Source organism: Chamaea fasciata, unplaced genomic scaffold (genome assembly GCF_029207755.1).
Source record: "Chamaea fasciata isolate MVZ Bird 193981 ecotype frontalis unplaced genomic scaffold, bChaFas1.0.hap1 SCAF_12, whole genome shotgun sequence".
NCBI classification, from domain to species: domain Eukaryota; kingdom Metazoa; phylum Chordata; class Aves; order Passeriformes; family Sylviidae; genus Chamaea; species Chamaea fasciata.
The window spans coordinates 9,067,542-9,093,973 of NW_027094097.1; the positions used below are offsets into that span (position 1 = coordinate 9,067,542).

Here is a 26,432-nt window from a genome sequence, read left to right on the forward strand (position 1 = left end):
AGGGACACACTCGCATGCGGCTGGAGCCACCTTAAGGTGTCAGTGTGGGGGAGGGACAGACAGGCTGCGGGGGAGGGCAGTGTCCTGGTCCTGAGCAGTTCCAATGTTGCCGTTCTCGTCCCGTCTCGACATGGCGCTGCGGAGGGTGCTGGCGCTGGGGGCAGCCCTGGGGCGCCGCAGCTGCTGCTCCAAGGTGGGGCCGGGGCTCCGAAGGGCGCTCGGGTCCTGACGTGGCCACTCGGCCTCGTGCCCTGGGCCCACGGCCGTGATGAGACCCTCCCCACTGCATCCCTGACGGGTCCCCGTTGTTCCCCTCGCAGCCCTCGCTGCCCGCCGACTTCGTGGAGGCGCTGAGGGCCGTGGCCGGAGCCCCCAATGTCTCCACGGCCACAGCGGTGCGGGAGCAGCACGGCCACGATGAGTCCATGCACCCGTGAGTGCCCCTGGAGCTGGGAGCCCTGAGGACGGGTCTGGGGAGAGGAAGGGCCATGGGAAGGGTCATAGGGAAGGGAAGAGGTGTGGGGATGGGAAACGTTTGGGTAGACCCACGGAGAAGGGAAGGGGCATGTGACATGTCCGCGTTTGGGAAGGGCCACGCGGAGGGTCAAGCGGCTCAGTCGGTTGGTCAGCGGTGCTGCCTGTCCCCCAGCTGCGCCCCCCCGGACGTCGTGGTGTGGCCCCAGGCGGTGGGGCAGGTGCAGGAGCTGGCAGCCCTGTGTCACCGCTGCCGTGTGCCCATGGTGCCCTTTGGCACCGGTACCGGCCTGGAAGGAGGCGTCAACGCCGTGCAGGTATCGGCTCCCCCGGCGCCTCTGAGCCCCCAGGGGCTGTGGGTGCCCGGCCGTGCCCAGACCCCCGGCTGTCCCTGTGTGCCAGGGCGGCGTCTGCTTTGACCTGAGCCGCATGGACGCCATCACGGAGCTGAGCCTCGAGGACTTCTCGGTGACAGTGGAGCCCGGTGTCACCCGCAAGGCCCTCAATAAGCACCTGCGTGGCACCGGGCTCTGGTTTCCTGTCGGTACCGTGGGCATGAGGGGTGTCACGGGGCTGGGGGTGACGGCACTGGAGTGGCTGGGGATTCTTGTCGGCTGGCCATGGTGGGAGTGTTGGGGGTGCTGTGGTGTCTGCAGGTGTGCTGTGTTCCCAGGGGTGCCCATGGGTATGGAAGTGCCATGGCCCCATTGCTTTTAGGGGTGCGCACAGTTTTGCTGTGGTTGAGATCCCAGCGGTGTCTGTGTGGGAGTGGACACCATCCCCACCTCCTCCCCTGCCCATCCCCTGCTTGCAGACCCTGGGGCGGACGCCTCACTGTGTGGCATGGCAGCCACGGGCGCCTCGGGCACCAACGCGGTGCGCTACGGCACCATGCGCCCCAACGTGCTCAACCTGCGCGTGGTGCTGCCGGACGGGCGCCTGCTGCACACCGCCGGCCCCGGGCGCCAGCCCAGGTGGGCACCGGGAGGCCGGGGGGCTGTGCTGGGCTGGCCACGTGCCCCATGGGTGCCTACTCACCGGCTCTGCGCAGGAAGCGAGCGGCCGGCTATGACCTGACCTCGCTCTTTGTGGGCTCCGAGGGCACTCTGGGCTTCCTGACTCAGGCCACGCTGCGCCTGCACCCGCTGCCCGAGGCCACTGCTGTCACTGTCGCCTCCTTCCCCAGCGTGGGGGCGGCTGTGGCTTGCACCGTCCAGGTGCTGCAGGCTGCCGTGCCTGTGGCCCGCATCGGTGAGTGCCTGTGGCCAGAGGTGGGACTGGGCGTCCAGGTGCCAGTGGTGGAGCTCAATACTCCCTCCTCCTGCCCAGAGTTCCTGGATGAGGTGATGGCAGATGCCTGTGGCCGCTTCAGTGGGATGGGGCTGCCAGTGGCAGCCACGCTCCTCCTGGAGCTGCACGGTTCCCGGCATAGCCTGACTGAGCAGCAGCAGCAGACGGGTATGGCTTGGAGGAGGAGAGGATGTCTGGGGCTGGGGGCCATGATGGACACCTGGGGATGAGGGATGGGTGCCCAGGGACAGGGGGACCAGAGTGTTCTGAGTTGAAGCATGGTGTTGGGGGGCTATGATGGGGCACTGGGGTGAGTGATGGACGTCCAGGACATGGGACAGTGGGACCAGGCATGTTGTGGGGTGAGGGATGGGTGCCCAGGGCTTGGGTGGGGATTGGAGACCTTGAGGTCATCAGGATGAGGGACAAGTGCCCAGAGCCTAGAACTGAGGGACTGGAATCATGGATGGCTGCCTATGAATAGGGGATGGGAGATCAGGGTTGTCCTGAGGAGAAGGAAAGGTGCCCAGGACCAGGGGGAGGGGACCAGCAATGGATGCCTGGGATGGGGACTGGGAAGACACTAGGGTAAGGGATGGGTGTGTGTGCTGGGGGTCTGCTGAGGGGCTCATGGACATGGGACAGGGGGCACCAGGAATGTCACAGGGTGGTGGACAGGGACCAAGGAGAAGGGGCAGAGGAACCAGGAGCATCCCAGGATATGGGATGAGTGCCCAGGATGGGCACTGGAGGTCCTGGGTGAGGGCTGGGTGCCTGGGGGTGCCGTGGATCCTGTCCCAGAGCTCCTGGTCACCATCAGAGGAGATCATGCGACAGAATGGTGGCTCCAGCCTGCCCTGGGCAGAGGGGCTGGAGGAGCGTGAGCAGCTCTGGTCCATGCGCCACAATGCCTGGTACGCTGCCCTGGCCCTGCGGCCCGGCTGCCAGGTGAGGCACACGGATGGGGATGACGGTGGCAGTGCCCATGGTGCTGTGAGTGCTACAGCTCTGCCCTCCCTGCCCCAGGGTTACTCCACGGACGTCTGTGTGCCCATCTCCCGCCTGCCTGACGTGGTGGTGGAGACCAAGCAGGACCTGCAGGCCTCCGGCCTCACTGGTCAGCAGGGCCACAGCCCCCTGGGACAGAGAGGGTTTGGGGGGTCACCATCCTCCACGCCACACCCCACCTGACCCATGGCCTTGCAGGACCCATGGTGGGACATGTGGGCGATGGCAACTTCCACTGCATCCTCGTCTTCAACTCCCAGGACCCGGAGGAGGCCCAGCGCATCCACGCCTTCACCCAGCGCCTGGGCAGGTGGGGCTAGGGTGTTCTGGGGGGCCAGGGCTGGACGGACAGACATCCCCATCCTGTGCCTCCCTATCCCACAGGCGGGCGCTGGCAGCAGGAGGCACCTGCACCGGGGAGCACGGCGTGGGGCTGGGCAAGCGGGCACTGCTGCAGGAGGAGCTGGGCCAGGAGGGCCTGGACACCCTGCGCTCCATCAAGGCTGCACTGGACCCCCACAACCTCATGAACCCCGGCAAGGTGCTCTGAGGGGAAGCACCAGCACTGAGCTGGCAGTGGCAAGCCTCTGCCCCTGGAGTCAGGGCCAGGCTGTCCATGCTGCCCTGCAGCGCCACTGTATGTGTCCCTGCAAATCCCCCCCATCCCCACTTCTGAGGATCAGGGATCCTCAAACCCCCAATAAATCCTTTGGGCTCACACTGACCATGTGCTGTGAAGCTGTTTAGGGGGACAGGACCCCCCAGCCCCTTCCCAGGAGGCCCCTGTCCCAGACAGCACCCACAGGACAGGGCATCGTTAGGGTCTCATTTCAGCCACTTCCCCTGAGCTGCAGTGCTGCCAGTGCCAGGTGGGAGCTCTCTGGGACCTGCCGAGCACTACTGTGGCCATCCCCACACGGCAGGCACACAGAAGGGGAACTGGCGTGGGTAGGGGGCTCCAGCACCACACTGGCATCGTCTGCTTCACCAAGAAAGCCAGTGAAATAAAATAACAGTGAATATTTTATTGAACATTGTTTTAATACCATATCAAAACACCTTGACTAATGAAGGAAGCTCCCCCCAAGCTCTGAACTTTTTTTTTCCCCCGGATTTTTTTTAATATATAAATACAGAAAGGTTTCCCGCAGGGGCACGGCCACCGGCAGGGGAGGTCTCACCAACGAAAACGCGCCCGCCGCGCCAGGAGGGGACAGGGATGGGTGAGGGGGGTCACTGCCATGAAATGACACCATCTTGGCACCTCCAGCAAAGCCACCCCTGTGACTAGGGGTGGCTGGGGGCATCCAGGGGGCCATTGGGGCCTTCCCCATACCCTCCTCAAAAGGGTCCAACTCAAAGCCAATGGAAAAGAAAGAGGGGAGGCGGTTTTGGCAAGAGGAGCCCGGCGAGGGGGCACAGGAGGGGCGGCGGGGATGCTGCAGCTCTCCAGTCTCTGAGTGGTTATAGCTGAGTTAAAGAGTGACCAGTCTGTAAACATCACCGGGGCAGGGAAGCTCAAATTGAAGAACACGCCAGTCAACACGAAGCTTCAGTTGTGGTTTGTTGTTTGTTTTTTTTTTTTTTGTCCATTTTCTCTTTTTTTCTTCTTTTTTTTCCTTTTTTTCCTTTTTTTTTTTTCTCATTGTAAACACTTGAAAGACGGACCCCTGCGACTCAGCAGGGGGGAGCAGTGGCCCCGCTCCCGGCGTGGGGCAGTCCCCATCTCAACGCTGCCGGGGCCGGGGTGGAGATCTCCAAAAGGGAGATGGGAGAGGGGAGGAATTTCCCGTTTAGTCAGTGCAAAAAAACCGAGCAGAGCCCCCGGGAGAGTCCGGGTGGGAGGTGGGGGGGTTGCCGGTGAGAAATGCCACGTGCTCCGTTTGGCCGGCTGTCCCCCGGCAGCTTTCCCCTTTCGGATCGGGGAGAAAAGCCAAACATCATGGCAGGGTTTCGGCCGAGGGCGTCCCCGGGGCCTCCCTGGCAGGCAGAGCTCTCCTGGTGACCAGCGGCTGTGGAGGGGAGAGCAGGTCGCTCCGCTTTTCTCACACTGTCGTCTCCTGGATGTTTCTTTTTGTTTTAAGTCTTTTAAATTAAAACAAAACAAAACAAAAAAGCAGAAAAACAACAGAACAAATAAAAATAATAAAATAAAATAAAATAAAAACTGCGCCGTTGTCCCAAGTGGATTCAAGTTTCTGGGTTTTATTTTTGTCTTCTTGAGGAATTTAAAGTCAGCCCAAAACTCCAGGCAGGGCAGGGGGGACGGGGAGAGGAGGTACAGCAGGTATAGCAAGGTGCCCTGCAAAGGCAGAGAGAGACCATCCCGGGTGAGGAGCAGGAGCCCCAGCTGTCACATCTCACCCTATCCCACCCCATCCTCCACTTCCAGCCCTGGATTTAAACCCAGCATGGGAATATCCCTTCTGAGCAGCCCACCACAGGCTCACCTTAGAGAGAAGTCAGCAAGCACGTTCGGCGGGTCAATCAGAAGGATGCTCTGGGCAAGATCTGTTCACTTCAAACCATGAGTCTATACAGCTGCAGGAGGAGAGTATGTTACCACCATGCTGCTGAGCGACAGCTGTCCCCACCTGTCCCCTTGCCACTTGCCCAGCTGTCCCCTCATGGTACCTTTTGTGATAAATGCAGAGGCAGGGCAGCCTGGCTATCGTGTCCCCCTGCAGCAGCTCCTCCAGGCAGATCACGCACTCGCCAGCGTCCTTGGTCAGCACGTCATCTGGGAGGGGAGGACAGGGCAGCAGTGAGACGGGGACCACCACAGCATTCCCCTCCCTGGGATGGAAGGGAGCCCAGGGTCACTGCTGCGGGGGCAGCCGGGATGGGGTGGAATGGCAACAGTGCTGGAAAACACTGGCTGGAGGCTCATGTGGAGGCAAAGGAGGGACATGGATCTGGGGCGTCTGGAGTGAACACAACCCCTACCCCTGGCTTCCAAAAAACCAACAACCAGTAGGGGGTGAGCATCACTCCCACACCAGTGGTCAGGAGAGAGGTGGGGGATGCTGGAGCTTGCAGCCCAGTGCTCAGCCTCATGAGCTGCCCTGCCAGCAAGGAGGGGAGGAAGGCAGACCCTTTGCGGGGGGAACCCAGGAGGACCCACGCCAGCAGGGCTCCCTCTGGCACAGAGGGGAGGGGAGGGGGCCCCCTCGGGGTACGGGGCTGTGTTACAAAGGAGCCCGAAAGCAAAAGCCGCAGGCTTGAGCCATGACGGGGAGCGGAGTGGAGCGCAGCACCATCCTGCTGGAGCACAGCCCTCCTGGGAAGCCCAGCCAAGCCGCCTGCCCACAGCAAATGTCTCTTCAGCCTGCCCAGAGCCATCCCAGGGTGGCAGGACGCCGTGTCCCCCACACAGCCTGGCCCTTACCGTTGTAGGAGAGGCGAGGTTTGCTCAGACACATGATAAAGTGCATTTCCATCTCGTCAGAAGCCACAGATTTGGAGCAAATGGGGCACTTGAAACCTGGAAGGAGAGCAGAGAGATGAGCCCCTAGTGAGGGCAGAAGGAGTTGTGCACCCTGCATCCCAGGGAATCCCTGGGGCCATGGTGGGGCACGGCAGTGGGCAGTCCCTCACCTGCTGCCTGCATGGTGACCCTCACCCCACACAGCACCTGCTGGGCACCCGCTCATCCTGTGCCGGCCACCAGCAGCCGCCAGCGTGGGGGACAGCCACCGCACAGGGGACAGCCGACGAGCTGGTGCGCTGGCCGTCCCCGTGCCCGCCCCGCAGAGGGCACAGAGAGTGTGCCAAGCCACTGCACACGTGGCCATCAGCTGCTGCAGGGCCTTTAAGGGCGAGCAGCAGCCTGGGGCACACAGCACCCAGCCACCGGCAGTGTATGGGCACGTCCCTGTGCCTGGACAGTGCTGTCCCTGCTGCCAGATCTCAGAACCACATGGCTGAGCCAGAAAACCTGCAAGGAAGTTTTTTTCTACGGCTGCAGCAGAGGACTGGCAGATTGGAGCCTCAAACACGAATGGCTGCTTTGTCCAGCTTTCCACAGGAGTCAAGTGGGTGCTCTCCCCTCTGATGCCAGCCTGCCTCCTCAGAAGCAGGGGGACACTGCAGGCTGATAAGCCAGCATGACCTTGGCCCTGCCTGGTGGTTTGGGTTCTTGGATGAAGCTGGATGGGAAGCCCAGATCTGCTCTGTGACCTTGCGTGGGGTGTCACACCAGTGTCATCACCTGCTCAAGCCATGCAGACCACCATGGCATCATCCCCAGCCCCACTGAGTGAGGCTGCCCCAAACGCAGTTTGTAATCCCCAAACTCACAAGGAGCAGAACCCCAAGCAGCCCTGCAGGTCACCCATCTGGGACTCCCTGCCCTTCCACTGCAGCCAGCTCGAGGCCATGTGGTTAGTCATTGCCCAGCAGAGCAGCGCAGCTCGAGCCGAACACGCGCGTGCCACCACCACAGGTTTGCACCAGAATATCCAGCAATTCCCTGCCTGCAGAGAGGGAGAGGGTAATTTAAGGATCTGCCTTCTAAAAGCAGATCAGGTTTGACTGCAGTGCCGCTTAAGAGCTTTCTTCATATATATGCAAAGGCTGCTCAGGAACGAAAAGAAAAAGAATGTACACAAATTATCTAAGGGTGAATCAGGTTCTTGTTTGCCACCATGTGGATGTGGACAGGGCATTTTTATTTTTTTTTGCTTCTTTTAAGGGAGAAAATACAGAGTGGTTTTAAGGAGAGGCAGCTCAGACCTTTGCTGTGCAAACAGCCCCTGTAACTTCTCAACATCCCAGTGCTCATTAGCAGCAGTGATAAATACAGTTTACTTCCCAGGTCCTTGGATCCTGCCCCTCCAGAGTGTTGTTATTTCCCAGGAGGGTGCAGCAAGGATGAGCACCATGGATGGTATGGGATTGGCTCTAAAAGGACCTGCTAAAAGGAGCCCTCAAGCTCAGGGGTGCCTCCAGTGGGGTGTCCTGCTGGCCTGCAGCATTGCCACGCTGGGAACACATCCCTGCCCCAGCCTGGCTGAGCCACAGGGGCTGTGCTCTGAGTCTGGCCCCAATTACACCAAGCCCCCGGTGATAGGGCAGTGCCGCAGCCAGGGCCTCGTGGGCAGCAGCACCGATCTGCCTTCTCCTCTCCAGCCTAATTTTACTCCTGACCGATTTATACCTTGTGGCAGCCGTGCCCATTAGCTGAAGTAGCTGGTTTTTTCCTTCTCCCGAGTGTTTACCCGCCCGGTGTATTTATAGTGTGGATAGCTCGGATAGCCTCGCAGCCTGCCTGCTGCAAGACCCAACTGGCCTCCCCTTGCGAGACACCCTCCCGGTGCCCCCCTCCCCTGGCAGCCCGCCTGCCCCTGTCCCTGCCTGAACTGATCCCGCCTGGAGCAGACTGTCTGCCAGCGCCACAGGCACCGGTCCCTACTGGGGGAGCTCTGGGCACTGCTTTCCAGCAGCAAGTTCCTGGAACGGCTGTGAAGGGCTCCCTTTGGAAAAGGCATTTTGTCTGCAAACTCTATGTCAGGGCACGGCATTTGTAGAGGTTCAGTACTGTTCCCTGTGCTGTGTGTGGGCAGACCTCGTTTCCTCTGGTCCCCCCTTTTCTGTGCCAATGTGTTATTTTAAACAGCTGCCCCAGATCTGCCAGCTCCAGCAGCACCCGAAGGGATCCTATGAGACGTGCAACCAATGTAAAGGGAAAAGGCCCCAGATGAAACTGCCTGGTCTGTGGCTGCCAGGGCACGGCTGGCAGCAAAGCGGCGGGGCCGGGCGAAGAGCAGGGTCCTTTGCAGGCTCCAGCGAGCGGCTGTTGCTGTATCTCCAGGCCTCTATGCTAGCTGGGATAGCTTTAGCACGGTTATAAATAGCCGGCATGAACACTCCTCATGCTCCTCACTGCTCCCTGGGCAGCTGGTTGGGGCACCGGGACTCCTGACACCGCCACAGCCCCGTGGCAAGGACGTGGGGACACTGGGCAGACGGAGGGGCCCAGGCTCAAGCCCCAGCATGCATGTGGCATCTCCAGCCAGACAGGTCTGGGGGCTGAGCCAAGTGCAGAAGCACACACACACTTTTCTGGCTCTGCATTTCACAAGATGGAGGGGGGAAAAAAAGGAAAGATGAATATGCAGTTGCGTAAATTCCGAAGCTTCAGCAGGAGCGAGGAGCTGGCGTGGAAAGGCCCCCCAGCGTAGGGGGCTGCCCCGCACCCCAGCTGTTGGCACAAATACTTGACATTGCAAAAGCAACTGTGTGTGTTTCCCTTCATGGCAGGCACAGAAACCCACCACCAGTGGGAAAGGGGAGGCAGAGGTGAACTCCCTCACCCCTTCTCCAGGTGACCTTTGGGTGAAGGAGATAGGCAGAGAACCAGTGAGGCCAGGAGATAGCCAGCACTACACAGCAGCAGGCACCAAGCCCGGTGTCTCGGAACATCCCTTCAGTTCAGACTGGAGCCTGTCCCGAGGATGAAAGAGCTGCTCTCCACATGGCCAGCCCCCTCCAGGCCATGGTATTTTCCACATTCCCCGAAATCCCCGTTAATTTATCCTCCCTAAGCTGCCAGCCGGAGCAACGCAGGAGATTACATTTTGACAGCTGCTCATGGAAAATTCAGCTCCCTCCCTCCTCCTCAAGCCCTTTCCGTCCTCCTCCCACATGCCTAAAAAAAAAGAGAGGAAGGGCCCAGCCATTCCTCCTTGCCTGGGCCTCCCACACCCATGGGGAGGCCCGGGGGTTGCTCCAGGGAAAGGCCATGGACAGGCCCCCTCCCAAGGCATCTGATGCAGCTGGTGATGCTCCTGCCCCCCATGGCACATTAAACCTGAAGCTGGCACTGTCACCTCAGGCAGAAATGTGTGGGCAGGTCTCAGCTCCCAATAAGAGTAAGTGAAGAAGAGGAAAGTGCTGCAGGAAGGGGGCTGGCCTGGAAAGGCAGGTTCAGGTCAAGACCTGGACTCTTGTACCTTGCAGGAGACTTTGAAAAAGCCAAGGGCTTTCCAGGGCTATGAGACATAGGCTGGCAGGTGATCTAATCTCTCCAATGGCTTGGTCTAGAAACCAGGAGCAAGTGGCGCTGGTGCTCTCCAGGGGCTACTACGCTCTGAGTATTTTTAGGAAGGTTACATGGTTAATTTTAGAGACTTGGGCAAAGTAGAGCTGGGAACCTCTGAAAATCTCCACCCAGTCCTATGAATGCTGAAAAATCCTGGTGGTTAACCCTTGCAGTGCCAAAAGCACTGCCACAGAACTGCAAGGAATTCAGTCATAGGAGGATCGAGACACCTTTCCAACCCATTTCTAAATCTCCCAAACAGAGCTGATTCTGGAGCTGGGATAGGAAATTCCCATCACTTGTGTCTACTGAGCACCACAACAGGGTCAACCACACCCCGTCCTGAGAGTGGAAGTGGCTGCTCCCCTCAGGGGCAGGTGAGACCATGACCACAGGAGCTGCAAGCCTGTCCCAGATCCCAGGGAAAAGCATGTGCCATGTCTACCTTCACCTGCCAAACCCTCCTCCTCCTGGGTGTGCTTCCAGGCAGATTGCTCACAGGCCACAGTGCCATCAGGAGCAGCCCCGGCAGCAGGACACCCTGGCTCTGTTACTGGCAGGTGGCCAAAACATGGAGAGCAGAAGCTTTTCTGCTGCACGGGACCTCCAGCAGTGGAAGGAGACACCAGTGGGGTGATGTGCCCTGAAGCAGGAGGAAGTAGCAGCCCAGGCACAACTGACCCCACACAGCATTCGCCAACAGGATCCCTGGTTGTCCAGTCTCCCACTACTGCCATGGGATAAACCAGGAGCCCTGTGAGTGGGAGCAGCAATGCGAACTCCCCAAAACATGCCTGCCCCAGGAGGGATCCTTCTCTGATGCCCAGACACCCCACAGGCCACCTGGAGAACCAGGATACTTGGGTAAGCTTCAGGTTGCCTGATGATCATGGAAAATTTGGAAACCTCAGCTGCACAGCCCATCTCCATGTCTCTGGGCTCCCAGCCAAGGGAGCCGACTTATACCCGGTGAGGATGTGTCCAAATATGAGATAAAATCAGGGAATATTTGGTCTAAGCATGCAGTCCTGGTGACGCCTCCTTGCTGAGTAAACCATGAGCATCCCACCTTCCACCATAGCTTCCCTAACACTGCCAGCTGAACCAGCACCTGGTGGAAGCTGGAAGCGTGGATCATCTTGGAAAAACCTACACTAGTGATTGAAGAGCAGGGAAAGACTGAAGAACCAGTTGGTCAGCCTGAAGCATGTGGGGTTGAGGCAAAGGGGTTCCAAATCCTCCCCTTCCCTTACCCCTCAAGGGCTCTAGCACAGCCCCAGGAGGGAAGAAGGGATCAGGGAGGAGTTGTCCTCTGTGCCAGCCAAGTGAAGGAAATCCGAAGAGCCAAGTTATTCAGACCAAACATCTCCTAGAAAATAAATTCCCTATGGGTTTAAAGCAGCCTCATTCTTTTAAAGCAACGGTCACAGAGCAGCACAATGGAGATGGCACACAGATGCACAGAGCCCCTCTCCAGCACTGGCAGCTGAGGACTCCATGAGTGTTCCCTGATGAGTGGAAGCCCACCATGGAAGTGACGCTCTACCAGCCCCAGCGATGCAGTCGGGCGATGGTGCAGGAGGCAGCATCAAGTGCCTGCAGGCCAGGGCACCCAGCAGAACCAGGCCAGAATTCACTTCCCCCTGCAGAAGGAAATGGCATCAGCTGCATGGGCAGAGGCAGGAGCCAGGGTCCAAGGCAGCCCTGCTGCGCCTGCAGGACTCAAGGCACTGGGTGAACTCCACGATGGTGCTGGGCTATTGTGCAGCACAAGGGACACGAGCAGGGACACGTAGGCAGGAAGGAGTAAAGCACTTAAGCTGCCTCATTTGCCAGCTTTGAAAAAGTGAGCGTCCTTCCTCCTGATTCAAGGTTGCAGGGAGGTGGGAGAGCATAAAGGAGGGGTCCAGGGTGGAAATAAGATATCCCACCTTCCTGGGGACAGCTGGGCTGGGGGATGCCACTGAACCTGATGCCTTAAGTTTTAGCTTTCATATTTCTTAGATTTTGTGCTGCCTAGGTGTGTACCTCTGAGCTTCATATTAAGTGTTAGTTCTCTTCACAGGGCAGGTAGACAAAATAATCCTTTTCCAGATTGAGACCAAGGACAACTGCTAAAAGTTTCAGGCCCCAAAGTATAAACAATGGTGAACAGAAGAGAAAAAAACAAGAAGGATGGAACTTCATAACCTGAAGCTACAATTGGACAATAAACCCCAATATGCAAATGGACCAAAACTTATAAAAGTGTGAAACCTCATGACCTGTCGTCCATTTCGGGTCCATCTTGGGTGTAGCCCTGGCCGGGCTCTTGTACTGCCCAAAGTGTACCCTTTAAGGCCTTTGGATAAATAACTACTTTATTCTCTTAGCTCTATCTAGTCTCTGTTCCAGGTTAGCCTTCTCAAGGCATCAAACCAGCCCCAAATGATCAGCCAAGCAGGGGATGTGGCTTGGACGGGACATCTCTGGATGGCAGTGCTTGGAAAGAAACTCAACCATTTCTGCTGCCTTGGCAGAAGGATGGTCTTGCTCCGTCCCCAGCCCACCCCACCATTTCCTTGCTGATAGAGTCAGTTCAGCTTGCTGAGAAGGAAGAAAATATATGTTTGTAATATGAAAGAAGCACCCCAAAAAGAAGCTACTTTGGTGCAAGGCCAGGTTTTCCAAGGTCTAAGAAAAGCTGTTCCTGGTGTGCAGTAGCTCCTGGCAAAGTCCCCATGTGGCAGGTGTCTGCTGTCAGGTCAGCCACACACCAGCCAAGGGTGGCAGGGATGTGCCATGGAACACGAAGCTGGCTGAAGGCATTGTGTTTTGGAGACACCTCTGACTCAAACCACAAAGGGGAGATGAAGCAGCAAGGACAAGGCATTTGTGCTTCGGGTGGGATGCAGGGAAGCCACTGGGGTCAGAGAGGTGCAGGACACAGAGCAGAGGGGCTGGGTGGCACCCCATTACAGAAGCACAAGGCTAGCTTGCTGCAAGCCAGGAGGCAGAGCTATTTTTTTTTTTTTTCAGCCGGTTGGGTTTTTATGGAGGTGGTGGGGGAGGATGGGAAGAAGGAGAACAGATTGCAATTCTGGGGCTGAGGAAAGCTGGAGAGTTGGAAAGGAGCAGGAGACACAGGAGAGGGAACCCCAGCAGAACAGTTGCTCCAGAACACCCAAAGCTATTGATTCTCAACAGATGGACACAGCAAAGCCTTACAAAACACCTCCAGCACAGCCCACAGACACTAAGAAGCAGGAGGGCAAAGAGGCCTGTTTATATGGTCACAGGATGTCCAGACACCAAGTACCCTCCTTGCCTGTCATTGTTTGAATATTGCCCCTTGCACGATTGTAACTGCAATTTTTGAACAGAAGTACCTACGCTAAGACAGAGATCATCTCCTTCCTATAACTCAGGCTATACTGCAGGATCAGTTCCCCCAGACCTGGATGAAAAAGACAACATCTCAGGGTCACCCTGTCTTCTGGCAAGTCCTAGTTTACTGCAGAAACAGTCCCCCAGCTGCTGGAAACAGGTTTCATAAGGAAGAATGTGTAGCCCAAAGCTAATTTTAGCATCCCAGAGAAGAGCAAAATTAAGCAGAGGGGTCCTGGTGATAGCCCAGCAAAGGCATTAACACCTCCAACTCCTGCAGTCAGGCTGCAGCACTCAGATTTACCAAGTCACAAGCTTATCCAGGGCTCCTGCTAGTCACAAAACAGATCTGGGGCCATCTCATGGCTCAGGAGAACTGCAGGGATGCTCTGGTGCTGCCTCCACACCTCTCAAGGGATGCTCAGGTGCTTAAATGCACTGTCCAGAGAAGACAATGATCCTGCAGGCACACCTGGGAATTTCCAAAGGGTTTGCCTGAATGCCTGTTTTTTTTCCTCCCACATATTTCTTACAGGAAGGAGGAGGCCCAGGCAAAGTCCTGCTGTGGGCAGCAATCATCCACAAGATGCACAGAGCCAGCAGGGTAATGAGGGGGTCCCAGGTGCTGAAATGAAGGAGCACAGGGGATCCTCTGGCAGCACAGTGGGATGCAGCAATTTGGGAATCAGAGCAGGAAGGGACAGAATTTGGCACTTTGGCTTGGCAAGGGCTGGGAGGGAGCAGCGAGGCAATGTCACGTGGGGACTGTTGGGGTGAGTCATTTCTGACTAAGACATCCGTTGGGGAGGCACCCACGGAGTCCCCACTGCCAGGCTCCAGCACTGAGGAGCTGCCAGAGGAATTCCCGCTTTTGGAAAGGTTGAAACACCAAAGCCCGACCTGAGCCAGTCCCACGCACAGCCGGATCTGACCCCATGGGGTGATTTGCTTCCTGACCCCGGGATTTTTCCAAAGCAGAAAACTTGTGCTTTGATGCTGCCGGCTCCATCATGCCTCATCATCAGATGATCTCTTGGGAGGATGATGGGACACTCCAGAGGCACATGATGACATGCCCTGGCTTTGTGATGCTGGGAGTATGGCCAAGCACTGCTCGCACCCATGTACCCCTTCCTGCCAGAAGTGATCCCAAACAGCTCCTGGGACACCTCCTCCCCAGGCATTCCACAGTAGCACTGCACAAAGAACATGGTGGAGGGTGTCTTTGTGCCCGGGCCATGGTGGCAGGATCACTGAGGCAACTGTTTTTCATCAGTGCAACACCCCCAACCCTTGGGGTATGTGGAAAGGACAACACGTTGCTTTTTGGGGTAGAGAAAGGGCAATTTTTATGTAGTGGGCAGCAAACAGAGCATAAAAGGCACACAGAGCTGCACCCACAAGCAGTACATGGCTGGGGAACACTTGTGGCCAGTCCACAGTGGTTATTTCTGCAGAAAGACAAAAAAAAATTGAAATTTTTCCACCACTAGAAAAAAAAAATCTTAGCGAGGAGCATGCTGCAGAGCACGGCCTGACCTCACTCGCCCCTCACATGGTAGGAAGGGCTGCACGGCACAGAGCATCTCCCTGCTCCCCAGGAGGGACTGTGATTGCTGAGGGATACCCAGTGAATGCCCCAGCCTAGCAGGACAGCAGGAAGGGGAAAAAGCAGGTGCAAAGCTGGGGGGTGATCACTCTTCTCTATTGTATGCGGTGCAGAAGGGAAGGGATTCTCCACGGCACCAAGCTGCCCAGACAGGCAGCACGAGCACCCCTTTGACAGTCAAAGGCTAGGGATTTGGGAGGAAGATGTGTGCTGAGGATGGGGATACACCACTCCAGAGCTTCCTGGCTGCCTCTGCAGCATGGAGGCGTCTGGCAGAGCCAGCTTTCCGCAGCTCCGGGAGCCCTAGAAAACACAAAGCACAGCATCTCAGAGGAATGAGCCCCTTGGAGAGTGGCAAGGTCTGCCCAGACTGGATCCTGCTGGAGGAGACGGAAGGGGCTACATATTGCCCCAGGCAGGAACAACCCTGCCCGAGTGTCCCACCTTCTCTTGTCCCTTTGCTTCAACATGTGCCAACCTCCAACATGAAAAGGGCTCCTTCTGAGGAAGGAGATAGTGGGGCTGCAGATGACAAAAATCCCAGCTGTGGGATTTGAAGTTCTCTCTTCCCCATCACAAAAGGCAACACCCAGAGGAGCAGAGTGTAACCCCACTTCCAGAGCTGGGAAGGGCCTTGTGAAGAAGCATCCTCCCATGAAACATTCATCCAGGACTAGCTGCAGAGTGCCACCTGTTTTGTATCTGTCTACAGAGAGCAAAAAGAAATCAAAGGCATCTAAAAACCTCCTCAGAAGGGTAAGATCCACGCAAATAGCGGACTTCAAGGGCTACAAAAATCAGGGGCACAGTAAGTAAGCAAACGGACATTTCCTTTAAATGGACTAGTTTTGAAGGAGCAACATCCGACCAGGGACAATGTGAAATGCCAAGACTGCCAAGGCAGGGTGCTCAGCCTCAGCTCGTCCTGCTCGGCACCACCTTAACAGAGGGTTGGCCCCAAAACTGATCTCAGCCCACACTGACTCGACCTCTCTGCAGACAGTAATTTAAGCCATCTGCCTAGAGCCAACCCCCCCTCCTCTTCCCTGGCTACAGAGGTACAGGCCTTGGATGCATAGATTGAACAGCGGATCTAATTCTCCAGCAGTGCTTCTGACGAAGTGCAGCTCCATCGCCTTGTAGGAAGAGCTCCCAAATGAATTACTGCAATTACCCCGGGCTGCAGGAGAAACTGCAGGTTTTCTCCTCACTGGTGACAAAGACTTCTCCAAAAAACAATCCCCCAAACGCCCACCACTCCAAGCTGTAATGCAACCATCCAGGATGTGAAGAGCAGAGCCCCTGGCACCACCCTCAAATCACTGAGCTGTGATCAGAGAAACTCACAGCCATGATGAAAGCCAGGGGGAGAAGGAAGAGAGCTGTCTCTCAAGGCAGCAACAGGCAAAGAGACACAGAGGACATGGAAATGTCAGTGGCCTCATCCTGGAAGGAAATAAAATGCCGGGCAGGGATGTGGGACAGGGTCAGCATCACTCAGTTCTCCTGCCTGACTGCTGCTTTCCCCCTCTTGTGTTGCAGGCAGCTGGCCTCTAAAAATACCCACTGTTGTCACGCCGTCCTGCCTGCTTGGGCCAGGAAACAGCTCTGAGCAGCTTTCAGTTCCATTCTTCATCTGCGCTGCTGTGCTTCCCTCACCAGGATCTCTCCCAGCCCCTCTTCTGTGCCGGGCAGGTGACAGTCTCTCAGGAACTATGGCCATAACTTGACATTGAGTCTACGAACCAAGGGTGCTAACTGGGAATATTCAACCCCGGGAAATTTCTGCTAGGGTTGCTAAAACTAGTAAAAATGTAAATATTTCTACAGCATCTCTCTGCTTCTCTACAAAGTGCCACAAGACCATTCCAAGGCACACAGTCTAGTTTCATGCCACTGATGGGAGCCCCACAGCTACATGAATGTGCATGAGCACAGGGAGCTACAAATTTCCCAAGTTCATTCAGACCATGACACCACAACTGCCCCAGGGTCAACCTGGTGTTGATGCTGGCCAGCTCTGGTCTATAGAGAAGGAGGGGAGAAGAGTCAGCTTCACCTCAGAGGTGCAGTACAGCCTCTCCAATGGTGAGGTACCACCCCAGATGGCAAAATACACCCTGGATGGAACACCCCCAGCTGCCCACAGACCTGGTCTTGGGTCTGAGCGATGCGTCTGCTCAGGCTCAGCAGGTGGCACATGGCACAAACCTGGCAGCGTGGAGGCATAGGGACCACAGCAGGGAGCACCAATGTATCAAGCCCCATGCCAGCAGCACAGAAACCAGCCATGAAGATCTGCCTGCTGCTTCTCTGGCCTTTCCTTTCACTTTCCTCAAATCCCAGATTGTACGGACCTGCAGTGGGCTGGAGAGTCTAACTGTGACAAGAGAAGCAGCCCCTGTCCCTCACCACAGGTACTCCCCTCCCCTGCCTGCAGCCCAGCAGGGCAGGAAACCTGCCAGCAGCTGCACTCTGCCCACGGGAAATGCTGTGCAGCAGCATGAGAAGAGGCCCCAGGCAGCAGAGCTTCCTGAAGCTGCACCTCCAACAGCCTCCCATCAAAAAGCACTAAGCAAAAGCATTCAGCCAGGCAGCACCTGCAAGGGACATCAGAAGCACCCCTGGGGGGAACTCAGGCCCCCAGTGGGTTCACGCCCATTTGAAACCTGCCTGGTGGAACTAGTGGAGGGAAGACATTTAAGGCCCAGCTTAATCCACTCTTGCTCTATCTGAAATTAAAAAATTGGTGTCACTAAAGAGAGAGGCTTGTTGTACCCCAATGTACAGCCAGGACAAAGCAGGTGGGCAGAGTGCTCTGCATCAGGGCCTGCTGCTTTACAGCATCACTTGGCTGCTCATGCACATCATTCCCAAGCTCTTATGATTTCAGTTTTCAAGGGAACCAGGAGAAAGCCAGGTCACATTTACTTAAAACCAAGTACTCAGCACATCTGGGGTTTTGGTGTACCAGCAGCAGATGCCATGAAATGCACCTGGTGGTTGCCCACTGTCTACGTGGGGCACCACAAGACTGGTCCCTGCAAAGGGAATTTATCCAAAGAGCCCTTTGCTGCCTGTCTGATCTGTCACATGAGAGATTACATCGGAGGGAGGAAAAAAAAGCTTCTTTTTTTTTTTTTTCTCCTCCTCCAAAGTGGGCTTTTCTCCCTCCCTGCGCTTCTCTTGAAATTAATTTTCAGCATTTAGCAGCATTCTCCCATGACTCTGCGCGGCTGCCTTGGCCAGGCGCCAGCCTGATACTGCTCCTCCACCAAAGATGTCTGTATCTGATTGATCCTTCGGCCAGTGAACGAGAGGGAGAGGAGAGAGAAGCCTTAATAGCACATTAATAAATAAGAGAAGCCTTTACGGTTATTCCAGTCACCGGAACAAACATCTCAGCAAAACAAACCAGCATGGGATAAACTTACGTCACAGACTGGGAAGACAATCCTGGCTGGGAAGTGGGTCAGCCCAGGAGCACGAGAGCATCATTCTCAGCATCTCCAGAAGATACATGCGAGGAAGAAGGAGAAGGCACCCAGCTACCCTATGCTAATTAACGCACAGGTTTACAGAGGAGAGAGCCCAGTTAATGTGCACAGGAATTAGAGCCTCGTTCCTGAGGAAAGCAGCGGGGATTTCAGAGGGCACTGGGGAGGCAAGGCAGCGCAGAGACAGCCTGCTCGCTCTCGCTGTGGAGACTGAAGATAACTGCCGCCACCGCCGGCTTCTCACGCACAACGCCAACGTTGACGCACTTAAACTTCATCTCCAGCTCTGGTGTGCATTAAAGCTGCCTTTGAGTCTCCCCTCTTCAGGTGTTCAGCACTCTGCTCTTCTGAGGTAGCCGCTGCCTCTTCCCCTGTCCCAGGTGGATGCTGCCCTGGCAGCTGGCTCAGGCAAGGCAGAAGCAGGAATTATCCCCTCCAGACCTGGAGAGCCCAACAGCTGAACATCACCAGTGTGGGGAGTCATCAGGACTCCTGTACTCGCTTCCCAAATGATCTGCAGGTCTGGCAATGATGCAGGTGCTTGATCCGGCTGTCAGACAGTAACCAGCACCAAACCCACAAAAAGATGGTTTGAGGACAGTCACCTTCGGAAATTTCCACTAGCAAAAATAGATTCAGAATGGCAAGTTCATGCAGACCTTGGGGTGCCCTTCCCCAGGCCTAGCTCCTGGAAGTGGGGAGGGAAGCACATATGATGTCTGCATGTTGAAAACCTCATAGATTCAGCTGGGAACGACAAGGATCAAGTCCAACTCCCGGCCCTGAACAGGACAACCCCAAGAATCATGCCACATGCCTGAGAGCCTTGTCCAAACACTTTCTGAACTCATGTCAGATTTGGTGCTGCGACTACTTCCCTGGGGAGCCTTCCAGTGCCCAGCCATACTTTGGGTGAAAAACCTGTTCCTAACATCCTGCGTGAACCTCCCTTAGCACAGCTCCAGATGTTCCCTTGGATCCTGTCACTGGTCATAGAGAGCAGAGATCGCTGCTGTCCCTCTGCTGTCTCTCCTGTAGAAGCTGCAGCCCACGATGAGCTCTGCCCTCAGACTCTCCTCCAAGCAGAACAAGGCACGTGACCTCAGCTTCTCATACAGCTTCCCCTCTAGACCCTTCACTATCTTCATGTCCCTCCTCTGGATGCTCTCTAACAGCTTTATATCCTTCTTGTATTGTGGTACCTAAATCTGCACACCAGACTTAAGGTGAGGCCACAGCAGTGCAGAGCAAGTGCTGTGCCTGATACACCATGGGACACTGTGGGGGCCCACTTGGGCTGCCAGAACAGCCTGGTGACAAGTTGGTGGCAGGACAGTCAGGGCTGAGAGCAGCTGACTAGCAAGCTGGAATTCAGCCTTCTTGTTCTGGTATAGAGACTGCAATGGCAGGACTATCTGAGGAGCAAGGATTGCCAGGCACCAGCAAGAAAAGGCTCAAGACTCAAAACCGTCAGAGCATTGCAAGGGTTCACCACAGACAGGCTTCTACCCAGCTTGCAGAGACTGGGGCTGCCCAGCACAGGTGTTCACACACACCTTCAGCTCACCCTCCAACAAAAAACCCCTATTTCCCAACCTGATACTCTGGAGCAGATTGAAGGGCGCTTCCAGCCTTTTCTGCTTTCAAACTGTGCCTGGAGAAGGACTCAGCCCAGCACCCTGGTTGCCATCTCTGCACTAAAAACCTTCCCATCTTCCTCAGGCTGGGCCCTCCTGCTCCAGGAAAGTGCTGCTGAGAACACAGCAGCTCATTTGGCAAAGAAGGCCTCCTGACACTGGTGCTACCGGCATCCAGGACAAACAACTTGCTTTGTCAGTGCACAGAAAGCCTGTGACACTCCTGGTGGTACTGCACAGGAAGATGAGCTAAGCGTTTCCTTGGGCTAGCCAGCAGACAAGGAGATATGGATTTATTAGAGCTTCAAACACTCAAGGGCTTTGGGTGATGAGTGGGATTTCCAGATAAACTTTAAGCTACTTACAGCCTCTGCAAACTCCCTTAGATCCTCTGATGAAGATGAATAACATGAGAGATACTAAGAGAACACACAAAGCTGGAGACATGCAGCACTAAACCACACATCTCCCTTTTCTCCCTTCATCCCACTAGCCTTGGCTTTACTGAGAAGTCCTGATAGTCATAAACCTACAGAGGCAGGGTCGAGTGCTACAGGCAAACTCCAAAGTTGTGCAAGATGTGTTATTTTCCACTCATGGAGGCCAGGAAGTGGATCTCGGAAACCCTGGGCAGACAGGGAAATCCCAGAGCAGTTTCAGGTGGTGCTGGAACAGTTACATTGCTTGTGTATACGGTGGGCACGCCTTGGGAAAATCCCCATCAGGAAATAGGACTCACTCACAAAGGTGCTGTCCACTCAAAGGGAGGGACAAACTCCACCATAAAGGTCAGAGCTCCTTGCCTGTCCTGTTTGGAAGATATATGGGGGCTTCCCTGTTCACAAGAGCAGCAGCTCTCCTGCCTTCATCCTGGGATGGGCTAGAGGCCATCAGTACCTAACTGCTCCTCCCATCCTGGCTACCCAGCAGCCATAGTGGAGCCCAGAGGGATCCAGCAGCAGGCTCTTCTCACTGACCATCCCTATGCACAACATCTTACAGCGATGCTGCAGTATTGGGGACCACTTTGCAACCTCCCCCTGCACAGGAGCCCCAGCACAATCCTCCTCTTTTCCTCCCCAGGCACACCTAGCTCTTCTGCAACCCTTCAACTGCAGAGAGGGGAAGGAGCGACACCAACCAGGGAAGAGATCTCAGCCTTCCACAGCTCACTCCTCAGGGTCCCTGCTGAGAGGCCCGATGAGCCATGAAGCAGCTGGAGAGGCACAGAAACTCTGCACGGCAGATACAGGGAGCGGCGAGGCGCCAAGACTATCCGTGTGCTCCTGTTATCACAGGCACGCTGCTGCAACAACAGCACCTTATCACTGCCCTCATGGCTCCTTGTTGTCCCACTGATGACCCCACAGAACTGAGGCTGCACTTTGAGCTTCCAGCTCATCCCCCAAACTCCAGTGCTCCTGGAAAAATGTGAATGCAACCCACATGCAGAGAATGGCACCATCCAGGTCTCCAGAAAGGGGCAAGCAGGGCAAGAATCCACTCTCCAGTCCTGTTATCCAGAGTTTGGGGGGCTCTTCTCCTTGGTAGCACAGCAGCTCAGGCAGATCCCAGAGATCCCCAGGCATGCCTTGTGCTCAGTGGGTTTGGTACATCAGCGGGTCCCCTCATCCCCACCCTCGAGTCATCCTTCAAAGGGAGCAGGGACAGTCACGCGCAGCAATGTCAAAGCTCCTCTCCATTTACCAGAGCACTGCTGCTTCAGCACTTTCCAGTGGCTAATGGAGTGGCTCAGCACCACGAGAGGAGCAGGTCGATGGGGAGGCAGGGGGGAAGACGCAAGTAGCTCCTGACTGCCCTGCTGGAGGTTAACCAGCTGCAACGGGAGATTAACAGGAATTTCAGCAATCTTGCGGTGGCTTACTTCCCCCCTTCCCTGCAGTCTCCAAATCCTTCATTAACTTCTTACACTAAGAGAGGAAGAGTGCAAAAGTTAAATGAGCTCTGACAAGTTTTCAGAAGGGTTTTTAAGCATCCTCCACTCCTTTTGCTATTAATTAGCAACGAGGAAGAACCACCACCGGGAGAGGCTTCGGCATGGACTGAACAGCTCTTGCTGCTGCCCGCGCACGCTTCAGCTCAGTTCAAATGCTCTCAGAGGGCCCCAAAAGAGGCACCAGAGAAACCTAGTTCTTGCAGCACTTCCCACAGCTCACGCTGCAATCTTTCAAGGGCACCGTGTTTAACTTAGCAGCACTGCACTAACTCGCTCAAGTAGCTGAAAAACAGCTTACTTCATTTTGCAGCTGGTTTATTTTTCTGAACAGATTTTTTGCCTCTCAGCATTGCAGTTTAAAATGTAACTGATACTCTCTGACCAACCACTGTCAGCTGCAGGGTGTTTCTGTAATGAAACCCTCCTCGCTCCAACACCAGGCGCAGCAGAAGCCCCCACAGCCCTCATTCCCACAGAGGCTTGTGGAACACCTAGAAGGATGCTGTGCATTCGTCTCTCCCTGTGTTTAGAAACCCGAGCAGCACCAGCAGCAGCAGCACAGTCTGTGCAAGGTCACAGAGCAAGAAAGTTTGCAGGAGTGCTTGGTCTCAACTCTGGCACCACATGCCAGCCCTCTCCATCTGCCAGGGAGGATGGCAAGCGCAAGCGCCTGGCTCATCCGGATCAACAGGAATCAGACCTGGGGCGTTCTGCCACTGAGGATGCAATGCAAGACACACAGCTCCAACCTAACAGAGAAGAGCAGCCCGTGGAGACTGGGCAAAGGGGAAAAAAAAAAAACAAACCAAGATTTTTTTTTTTCCAAGAAGTAGGAAAATGGGCCCCATGAGACTCTTCTTGCACTTTGTTCTTATCCACTGCTTCAGTCTCAGGCCTTCCTGAAAATGAGGCATTGTCCCAAGGCATATTATGAAATTCCCAGACCACGTCACACAAGGAGAACACAGCACTTGCGAGGGGGACGGGTGGGAGAGAAATCCCAGACTATTCCAGGAAATGCAAGGAGACATCACTGAAATGACTTCCCCTCAAGCCAGGAGGGGAAGGGAGGACCTCCCACCTCGCTCCCTGTACTCAGCCAAAACTAGGTCAGTGACACAGCCCTGCTCGCAGCCAGAGCTCCTCTCCAGACACCAGGACACATGGAAGAGTCCAGCCAGGAGGCTGAAGGGGGTAACCTTGCCCCTTCCCATAGCCTTGACACGTTTCCTGCAACAGAGCCCAGCTGGCCCCCCAGCCCTGTTAAAGAGGCAGGCAGTTCCTCCTCTGCTTCCTCCTCAGCACCACAACACTGCCAGCTGGCTTGAAAGAGAAAACACACTTTGGCCTTTCCCTGGCCCGTTATCAGACAAAACAAAGGGAAAAAAAAAAAAAAAAAAAGATCCCCACACCTTGCTTTCAAAGGTTTCCTCTGCTTCTTTCCCAGTTCCTAAGGCCAGGAACTGCTACACCTGACTGGCAACCCTCGAACACCTTCAGAAGAGAGACAAGGTGCTCAGCCTGGTTGCAAAACCCAAGGTCTTGAGCTACAGCACCCTCAAGACCACTATCCTCCAAGTCCAAGTGGGGTGGGGTGGGGGTGCCACATCCACTTCTTCATATCCTTGAGCCAAAAGTGTCCCTTCTAGAAAACCTCCTCCCTTCACAGCCCCTTCCTCCCTTGACCTTGACACAGATGCTAGCTCCAGCACGCACCCACCCATCTGTGCCGGGGAGGGGATGGGGATGAGGGTCCAAGAGGGGGGCAGCTCCCCCTTCCCGGGTGAACCGCGCCCACCGCCGCCCCCGGGCACCCACGGAGGGAGGGGAAGCCGAGGGAAGGCTCCGGGGAGCCGGCACTCACCGCTGTGCGAGCTGAACCACCGCGGTGCGATGTGAAGGGGCAGCGCGTCGGCCAGCGAGGCCCTGGCGCCCAGGTACAGCATCCCGTCTCTATGGTGACCGCCTCCCGTCTCCTGGAAACCGTTGCCATGGGCGTACGTGGAGTCGGAGCCGGGACCGCCGCCGCCGCCGCCCGGGGCCCGCTCGGCCTCCCCCGCCGCCCGTGCCGCCGCCGCGTACAGCCCGAAGGGGACGGCGCCGGCCGCCGCCGGGTCCATGCCCATCCCGGCCACCGAGCTGACGGAGCGGCTGCGCAGCCCCATCGCGCCGCCGCCGCCGCCCGCCCGGTAATGGCCGAAGGGGGGCGGCCCCCCCCCCTCCTCCCGGCGGCGGCACGGCGCTGTCATCCGTCGACACCCCCGGGAAGGGGCCCCGCGAACGGGTCGCCGTGCTCTGCTTGCCCCCCATGTGGGCGCCGCCGGGCCGGAGGGAGCCGAGCGACAGCCCCCCGCGGGGAACGGGGCCGCGCCGCCCCCGCTGGGAGGCGAGAGGGGGCGGAAGGAAGCGGGGGGGCACGGGGAGCTACGGGCGAAAACCCATCCCCGCCCCAGGCATCCTCCCCCCGCCGGGCCCGCAGGGGCGAGGGCGCCCCGAGTCCGCCGCCGCCGCCGCCGTCACCCCCGGCGGAGGCCGCCGAGGGCTCCGGGGCCGCGGAGCGGGGAGGGAGCGGCGGGGGAGGGGGGGGTGGACGCCGGCAGGGTCGCTCCGCCCGCCTCGCTGGTGCCCGGGGCGCGGCCGGGAGCCGGGCGCGGATCAGCTGCGGCCCATGGGCGGCGGGGGCGGCGGGGGCGGCGCGCCCCGCTCCGCTGCGCTGCGCCGGGCACGGCCTCGCTGCGGCCGCCGCCTGGTGCTGGGCGCCGCGCCGGAGACAATAGCGGCCGGCAGCACGCATGCTCCCGCCCCCGGCCCCCCCGGCCCGCCGCCCTTAACCCCTGCACCGCCGCCGCCCGGCGCTGCGCTCGCCGCCGCCTCGGGACGCGGAGCTGCTGCCGCACCAACGAGCGGGCGCTGCCCCGCGGAACACGACCCTCGACCCACGCCATGCACACATCTCTCTCTACAGCGGGGCTGCGACAACCCGCGGGCCTCCGCGGCCAGAGCCCCTCCGGAGAGGCCGGGCCCCCACGGGGACCCCCCTCGGGCCGTGGGACCCCCACCGGCTCCACGGGACTCGCTGCCCCCCGTTCACCGGGCCGGGGGCGGGTGGGGGTGGCGAGCGGCGGGACTACATCTCCCAGCAGTCCCCGCGAGGCGCCCCACAGCGTGCGGGCGCCGCGCAGGCTCCGCCGAGGCGGCCCAAGATGGCGGCGCGCTGGAGCAGCGAGAATGTGGTGGTGGAGTTCCGCGACGCCCAGGTCGGGGGGCCCGGGGGCTGCCGCATCACCGCGCCGCGGGGGCAGCCCCCGGCCGGCCCGTGACGAGCGGAGCGGGGGGAGGTCCCGGCCTGGGAGGGCTCGGCAGCCCCGTCGGGCCTTTCTGCGGCGATGGCCGGGGCTGCGGCGGTCTGGAGTCGTTTGCGCGGAGATAACGCCTTAATTCACGGGGCACTTAATTTCTAATCTTAATCAGGTCTTTTATGTTTTTAAAAAGGACGTTTTCAGGCCTAATCTACGGTATTGCCACTTCCCACACGGCTTTCCTCATTTCCTTTTGCTGGAGGCTCTCAAGGCCGGCGTGGATGGGGCCCTGAGCAACCTGGTCCAGTGAAAAATGTCTGTGTGTGGCAGAGAGTTGGAACCAGATGAGCTTTAAGGTCTCTTCCAACCCAAACCGTTCTATGGCTCTGTCAGTTTTCCCGGGGTCTGTTACAGCTACTGTCTCACTGCCAAATAAATTGCTGAGTGTTGCTCAATTAAAATAAAAAGCAGGTTATAATTTTTTGTAAATAGCAGAAAGGTCAGCTTTTGTTTTTGAAGCTGATGGTGATAGTAAAACTCTGCTCAGAGTTTGCGCACGTGCTGTTGTAGAAGTTGTTCTTATATCCTTGGAAGTCTTCATGGTTAGGCTGGAGAGAGCTTGGAGCAATCTAGTGAAGGTGTCCCTGCCCATGACAGGGATTTGGAACAAGATGATCTTTAAGGTCCTTTCCAACCCCAGCCGTTCTGGGATTCTGTGATTCTGTTCTAAGAAATGTGGGGGTTTTAAGATGTTGGCAATAGCATAACTAAGCTAGTGACAGTGAGTGAACTAGGAACTATTTCAGCAGGAAACCCAGAAATAAAAAAAAATAGGTCTGTAAGCTTTCTTGTCTCATTTGTCCTCTTGTGCTGGAGCGTTAATGGCTCTGCCTTCACCATTGCAAGCAGAAGCATTGGATCCTGAGTGCTGCATCCAGCCTACCCTCTGTAAGCTCACAAAGCAATTTTTGCTTTTGTACCTCAAAAACTTTGTATTAGTTTTCTTCCCAGAAGCATTAAAGCAGCCTCATCTGCTGCTGAGGATTTGCCCTCAGGAAACCAGTAATGAGATACGAGGGTACATCTTCTTACATCACAGATTCACGTTGCATCTGGCTCAGGAGACAGAGGCCTCATGACTTTATTGCTTACTCATAATGCCTGGTGTGTGGGAGCAGAAGGGACAGGTGTTGCTGTCCCTGCTGCAGCAGTTGGTTTCAGTGTCACTCCTGCACTGGCACAGGCCTTGGCAG

At 56.9% G+C, this 26,432-nt stretch overlaps 3 protein-coding genes across 7 annotated transcripts in view; 2 read left to right on the forward strand and 1 right to left on the reverse strand.

Moving 5' to 3' along the window:
* Nucleotides 1-85: 85 nt before the first annotated feature.
* On the forward strand, nucleotides 86-3,678 carry LOC136295783 (probable D-lactate dehydrogenase, mitochondrial). Its single transcript, XM_066194413.1, has 11 exons — nucleotides 86-193; nucleotides 321-433; nucleotides 650-791; nucleotides 877-1,018; nucleotides 1,289-1,448; nucleotides 1,526-1,725; nucleotides 1,804-1,932; nucleotides 2,585-2,712; nucleotides 2,791-2,881; nucleotides 2,971-3,082; nucleotides 3,157-3,678. The coding sequence occupies exons 1-11, from the start codon at nucleotides 104-106 to the stop codon at nucleotides 3,320-3,322; spliced, it is 1,473 nt and encodes a 490-aa protein (XP_066050510.1). The 5' UTR covers nucleotides 86-103; the 3' UTR covers nucleotides 3,323-3,678.
* Nucleotides 3,679-4,341: 663 nt separating this feature from the next.
* ZNRF1 (zinc and ring finger 1) lies at nucleotides 4,342-24,611 on the reverse strand. Its single transcript, XM_066194414.1, is given in 6 exon segments — nucleotides 4,342-5,074; nucleotides 5,223-5,313; nucleotides 5,407-5,512; nucleotides 6,161-6,256; nucleotides 23,745-24,087; nucleotides 24,089-24,611. Coding segments are annotated over 5 exon segments (705 nt in total). The 5' UTR covers nucleotides 24,191-24,611; the 3' UTR covers nucleotides 4,342-5,074; nucleotides 5,223-5,255.
* A 469-nt stretch (nucleotides 24,612-25,080) lies between these two features.
* WDR59 (WD repeat domain 59) overlaps nucleotides 25,081-26,432 on the forward strand; it is a 49,003-nt gene continuing 47,651 nt past the window's right edge. For 3 of the 5 annotated variants that reach the window (XM_066194425.1, XM_066194420.1, XM_066194424.1), the window contains exon 1: nucleotides 25,081-25,137. In XM_066194425.1, the coding sequence (XP_066050522.1) occupies nucleotides 25,084-25,137 (54 nt within the window). In that variant the 5' untranslated portion in view covers nucleotides 25,081-25,083. The other 2 variants (XM_066194422.1, XM_066194421.1) reach the window with 2 other exon arrangements.